Source organism: Dreissena polymorpha, chromosome 4, assembly GCF_020536995.1.
Source record: "Dreissena polymorpha isolate Duluth1 chromosome 4, UMN_Dpol_1.0, whole genome shotgun sequence".
Classification (NCBI taxonomy): Eukaryota; Metazoa; Mollusca; class Bivalvia; order Myida; family Dreissenidae; genus Dreissena; species Dreissena polymorpha.
In genome coordinates this window covers 98,937,705-98,944,403 of record NC_068358.1, presented here as the reverse complement: position 1 = coordinate 98,944,403, position 6,699 = coordinate 98,937,705, and the positions used below count along the sequence as shown (strand labels likewise).

General features: G+C 36.3%; 1 protein-coding gene across 3 annotated transcripts; it reads left to right on the top strand.

The window, feature by feature from the left end:
* Positions 1-350: 350 nt before the first annotated feature.
* On the top strand, positions 351-6,498 carry LOC127879020 (uncharacterized). 3 transcript variants are annotated; one of them, XM_052425608.1, is made up of 5 exons: positions 351-518; positions 914-1,155; positions 3,760-3,853; positions 4,960-5,144; positions 5,951-6,498. In XM_052425608.1, the coding sequence occupies exons 2-5, from the start codon at positions 934-936 to the stop codon at positions 6,107-6,109; spliced, it is 660 nt and encodes a 219-aa protein (XP_052281568.1). In that variant the 5' UTR covers positions 351-518; positions 914-933; the 3' UTR covers positions 6,110-6,498. The 3 variants fall into 3 exon arrangements, with proteins under 3 accessions (XP_052281568.1, XP_052281570.1, XP_052281569.1); XM_052425610.1 differs by lacking the exon at positions 3,760-3,853 and adding an exon at positions 3,120-3,213; XM_052425609.1 differs by lacking the exon at positions 351-518 and adding an exon at positions 578-703.
* Positions 6,499-6,699: the final 201 nt, after the last annotated feature.

Below are 6,699 nucleotides of genomic sequence, written 5' to 3'. Positions count from 1 at the left end.
GTTAGTTTACATTATCTTAGACATTGAACATAATATACAGTTTATCCTTTGTGCTGAAATTATCTTTTTAGCATAATTCTATCACTTTAAAAACTTAACTACTATATTCAAATGAATCACCTATGTTCACAACCGTAAGTTTTGTTTAATTCAAAAGCAATGGGCTGTTTTGGCAACTTACGTCTCCATGAACAATCGATAATAATACAAATTGACCGTGTTCAAAAATAAAATTATAAATTCAATATTAATTAATAACGATACGATGTCTTGTTTAGTGAAACGAAAATGGCAACTAGCTACCGCGAAAAGTACCGATTTACGTTACACGCTATTTTTGGTCGAGAAATTTCTATAGAAACACATGTGCAACAGATTACCGGATTTTGGTTGGCTATCGACAAGGAGAGTCCCACCGTCGTGTCAAGTTGATTCGTGGCACACTAATCCTATTTAAGAGAAGACTATACTCTCATCAACATATCACAATTTTGTCGCGTTTGATTGAACTTGAACAGGTAGGATATAATTTGAATTTACATAAGTGGATAAGTGTATTCACAATTGCTGCGTGTGTTACAAATATTGTTATCATTTGTCATATGTATATGCTAACATAAGATAATTATTTTCTGTCAACTTCTTCTTCTTCTTAGTGATAACAGTACTCCACCATACTAGGATAAACCTAACAGATGATTATGTACTTAATATTCATTAGTTAAATATAATTGTAAGATGTTGCATGGAATGGTTTAAGGCTTTAATCGCGGAATGATGACATCTGATTATGTCATGAACGTTTTACCTAAAATGTTTACAATGTTTTCTAAATAACATTTTTCATAATTCAAATATTGTATATATATCTAATATGTTTATGCTTTGTTTTTCATAAATAGAATTCTTTCAGAAACTTCAACGATACAAGGCATGGCGCCACTTTTCATCGCTAGTCTGCTAGCAGTCTTCAGTCTTGGTTACTGTGGTAACTACACGGTGACAGAAGAGGCGTGGTTTGATGTGGAGGTCAAGGACCTGGATGGCCCAGGGGAAGACTATAGGGGGCGCTTTGTTGTGGCCCTTTTCGGTGAAACATGTCCGATGACTACGATGAACTTTGCCGCTATTTCAAAGGGTTTCAAGAGGGGACGTGTGAGTACATGCTATTGTTTGTTAACGAATACGTAAAATATTGGAGATGTGCCTCGCTATGGGAAAACAGGGCTTATGCATGTGCGTAAAGTGTCGTCACAGATTAGCCTGTTCGGTCAGCACAGGCTAATTAGGGACGACACTTTTCTCATAAACTGGATTTTTGCTGAGATGAGACTTCCTTTAAACGAAATGTACCATACAAGCGGAAAGTGTCGTTCCCGATTTCCCTGTGCTGCCTGCACAGGCTATTTGGGACGACACATTACGCACATGCATTCAGTTTTCTTAAAAAGCAACTTATAATGTGTTAAATACTTTATAGTATGCATTGCTTAATATACTTTAACGATGTTTTTTATAAAGATTTTTTTTCTGTGTAACAAAGATAATGAACGAGTGTATATTTTGCTGTTGGGCTTGACTTAAAATAAACTATTGGAATTAGAGTAGTGCATAACTGGTTTCGCAAATGTTTAAACTCTAATCTAGATGAAACATTTCAGTTAATACATGGGTCGAATTGAAAACAAAAGTACAAAGGCAGTAATCTGTTATTTTCTTTGAAATGAACTCCGTATGATATTTCGTAAGAAAGAGCAAAATAAGTAATTGCACTTGATGATAAACATTTTTGTAATCTTACCTGAATTTATTAAATACATGGATACACTTTAGTGTACTAGTATGTGGTTAAATGTTTAAATTTCGTAAACCCCATAAACTGTAAAAAAAATAAATAATTTTCGGATTATTGACTGACATTAAAAAATAGTGTAATAAATTTAAGCAACGGACATAATTTTTACATTCAATCATTGCCAATGTAAAATTGTCGCTTAGTCGCATTTTATTCTAAATAAACTATACATGCACGCGCATTATGAAATATAAAAAAACTACTCAGTAATTTATATTGTTGGTGTAATAGTTTAATGTAGCAGTATTTATAAAACGTTAACTTGCGTTATACTACAGTTTCGTATTAGTAATTTATTTGTCCTTTCATTCTTTGATGTTTAACCAGATGTCAACGTTGAGAAATCAATTGCCTTTGTTTTGTTACTCATTGATTGCTGAGTCCATTGAAACCCTTTCAATAAGCAATAAGCACAGCTGCTGCTCAAATTGAATTGAAATGGTTTGTCCACGTTGAAGCAGGCCACGAAACATCTTGTGGCATCACGAAACATCTCGTGGCATAAACACATCGATTATCATTGACTAAGACGACTACAGTGATGCAGACGACAAGTTCTGAAATACTTGAACATTTGGGTCGTGCTCTGTGAAAAAGGATTTAATGTATGCGCGTTAAGTGTCATCCCAGATAAGCCTGTGCAGTCCGCACAGGCTAATCAGGGACGACGCTTTCCGCCTAAATTGGATTTTTGCTGAGAAGAGACTTCATTTAAATGAAAAATGTCATCAAAGCGGAAAATGTCGTCCCTGATTAGCCTGTGCGGATTGCACAGACTAATCTGGGACGACACTTTACGCACATGCATTATGCCCAGTTTTCTCAGAACGCGAATCAAATGAACCGCGCTCTTGGAGAACGGGGCTGAATGCTCGTGCGTCCGCACAGGCTAATCAGTGACGACACTATCCGCTTCGAAAGACTGGATTTTCGTTAACAGGAGATTTAATGGACGACAATTCCATAAAAGCGGAATGTGTCGTCCCTGACAAATATGTGCGGAGTGCACAGACTTATCTTTACAACACTTAAGCATATGCATTAAACCTAATTTTCCCAGAACGCGGCGCATATGAATATATTACAAGTTCTTCAATACGTATAACTATCATGCATGTAAAATGTTTCCACACTTATTGTTAATGTTTATATTGTACAAACTAACCATTCTTTAGAGGCTCCATTTATTTAAATAAGTAACTAATACAGGAAAAAAACTAAAAAAACATCAACAGTACACAAACGTATCACGTTGACTCTATAGGATACACTTCATTACAAAAACTCCAAAATTCATCGGGTGGTTCCAGACTTCATCATTCAGATGGGCGACGTAACTGTAGGGGATGGAACAGGGGGTACGTCACGTGATCGTTCTGCGTTCATGGTTCACTTATTTGCATGTGGCCGAGAAAACGGAAATTGTACCCGACTCGTGTAACATTCTGTAATTACGCAACCCTTGTTCGGTAATGCATTATGGTATTTTCACGCTTAAAATATATCATTTTCCTCCTTAAACCCTTAATTTAAATGTGCGTGCTTGAATTTTGTTTAAAAAATGCACATCAAAGTCCATATACCGGTTATAATCCTAGCTTACTAGTTGTTCGCACGTGTATCGTACATTTATATGACAGAGTTGAATTGATGAGCTTGTTTGATATGAATAGCATCAAATATGCACGGTTGAGAAAGGGCAGAAGCGGTTCGTATTCTTTTGCTCAGAATACATCGGTGACGGAGAATGCCCTGGGCATCATGAAATGCGGTTTATCATTCATCATTTACATAAGCATGATGCCCTGAATTATTGTGCTTATTGTAATTGCATATTGTGTGACAATTCCTTTCAGGAAATATTTTTTTGTTCCGTATTTATAATCAGCCGTGATCTCTTTTAGAGCACACTTTCTTACAAGAGTACGAAAATTCACCGTATCGTTAAGGACTTTCTGATTCAAATGGGTGACGTCACAGTTGGAGACGGCACTGGTGGTAAGCGTCAAGACAAGAATCCTAGATCTATAAAACCCCTAAACGTCATAGAATAACATAGGATTAGATTAGCGATATGTAATCCCTTAATCCACTATACCGCTTGATAGATTCACAATCATTATAGTTGTCTTTGCATAGTTTGCTTTTAGACAATATAATTCATAATTTAATTTGATACTTTTGGATAGATCTCTATTCATTTCTAGGCAGTCTAAGCATGTACTTAGGTTCTTCACTACTTGCTTTTTTAATACGGACAATACACTTTCTTTTAGCGTTTATTTCAGGTTTCTATTCCGGCCCCGATGTCTTCGACTCCTGAACATGCCACACGCGTGTATTACATCGAACTACTTTTTAACCGTTATACCATTTTACCCTTAGAATAACTAGACTCTACTGTTCTGAGAAAAGACCTTATCAGAGCGCATATATGGGCCTCGTTAAGGGAAAACCGGGTTAGATATATGTGCGTAAAGTGTTGTCCAAGATAAGCCTGTACAGTCTGACAGGCTTATAAGTGAGAACACTTTCAGCTTTTATGGAATTGTTCATTTAAAGGCAGTCTCATTAACACGAAAATCCAGTTAAGGCGGAAAGTGTCGTCGCTGATAAGGACGACTCTGTTCGCACATGCATAAGGCCAGTTTTCCCATAACGAGAGTCACATGATAAGAAAGTTTTAGTGTGGCCACAACTATTTTGGCTGCTAGTGACGGTATCTCGATGAATACATTATGAAATGAAACCTCTTTTTATTCTTCTGCTTACTCCATGATGAACAAATACCCCAAGCATGCATTTCGACCTTTGGTGATGGTGTGCGGTATATCTTGCGTTGTACATATTACTTACATATTATGAATGTGATTTAGTTGTTTTCTGCATGGGTTTAATCAATTATTAGTAATTCTAATTATGATTTATAATAACAGTAATTGTTACGATGTGGACGGAGTAATATTAATGCTAATATTAATAAGGCAAGTAAAAAAGTATAGTTTATATCTATATTTTGCATTTAAGATTCAGATTACCTGCATTTTACGTAAGCTGTATTGAAATTAATTTATTTTATATACATGTATATTATGCAATCACAGGGAGAAGCATATATGGGGACAAGTTTGTTGATGAAAACTTCATTCTGAGCCATCGAGCCCCAGGCATGGTTTCCATGGCCAACCACGGCAAGGACACAAACGGCTCGCAGTTCTTCATCCTTCTCAGCAAGGCCAGGTGGCTCGACGGCAAGCATGTCGTGTTTGGAAAGGTCGTGAAAGGCATGGTAAGAGGCGCTTCGTTGGTCTTAAAGGTGGCGCTTAGAGAAAATTAGAATTCTGAGGAACATATGTCTATAGATAGCGATAACCAGAAGCCAGAGTTAAACTTACAGCATGCAGATATTTTATTTACCTTTGGGGACAATCAAATTGAGCCTCGCTCTGGGAAACATTTGTTTATGCTTACAGAGTCGTCCCAGATTAGAATGTGCAATCCACGCAGTCTAATTAGAGACGACACTTTCCGCCTTAACACAATTTTCGCTTCCTTCAAACGAAAAATATTATTATATTATATTATTATAAGAGTCGTCCCAGATTAACCTGTACGCACATGCATTAAACCCCTTTCTTGCAGGTGCGGGGCTCAACTTGTTTTCCAGAAATAGAGATTGAAATTACACTCTCTGATGCCGTAATGCAAAAGCAACACTTTACACAATATTTCCCTCGTAGCTGATTTTTTTACATTCTTGAAAATATCGAGTAACTATCTGTGTTATTACCTAATTTAGCTAAGTAATATTAATCTTTAATAATAATGCTGCTATAGATGCTAATATTGCTGCTGAATAAGCATGTATAGAATGAATTAATGCTATATCGGAAGGTTATTAACTGCACTTGACATTCTTCAGTCATCTAAACAGCCCTTTTTTAATTGTCAAATGTAATTATTTGCATGCTTCCTTTTCTTGACATTTTGGTCATTTGAACCCACCAGTCTTCCTCTGTGATTGATCGGGGATTGATGGCATGCGCCACCCTTTTCAACGATTGAGAGCGCTAACTAGTATAGATCTATTCACAGGACGTTGTTCGCGCAGTAGGAGACGTGCCCGCCGATCCGAACAACGCCGTCCCAAAACACACCATCAAGATCATAGACTGCGGTGTGACCGGCCTGGAGAAGAAGTACGAGCTCACACAGGAACAGATCGACTCTGAAAACGACATCTCCGACAATTAAACACAATCAACATATTTTTCATAATTAATTTATATTAACTTTCACGACTTTGTTGTTTAAATATTGTTTTCATACCTACCGTCTTCAATACTTACAATGACTATTTCGCTTTAACGCTTTCATTTACGTGTAAATTAACCCCGATTGATTACTTATGTTATATGCTATAGTGAGACGTTTGTGATGCTTATATCTATACGTATTTTGGCGTGGCATCTCTACGTGTAATGAGTGAACCCCTCTATATGACCACTGTAATGTGTCTATTTGAACGTATTTGGATACGTACACTGAATTGCGTTTACGACAATCACCTGTATTTAAAACACGCCCATCAACATATAATAAATGAATAACTTTTATACTAAATAAATTCTGATGTTGAATTATACTGTTTTGGTTGTTTTTTTCAATTTAATATTGGTGACTTTCATAGAGTTTGAAGATTTCGGATAAATCTATACAACAATATGTACAAGTATGTGGTACCGACATCAAGATGTTCACACATACTCGTTTGCATGTGCAGCGTTATTCAATCAAACAATTACGCTAACACATTAACAAAGTTTCTATTTTATATTTCTACC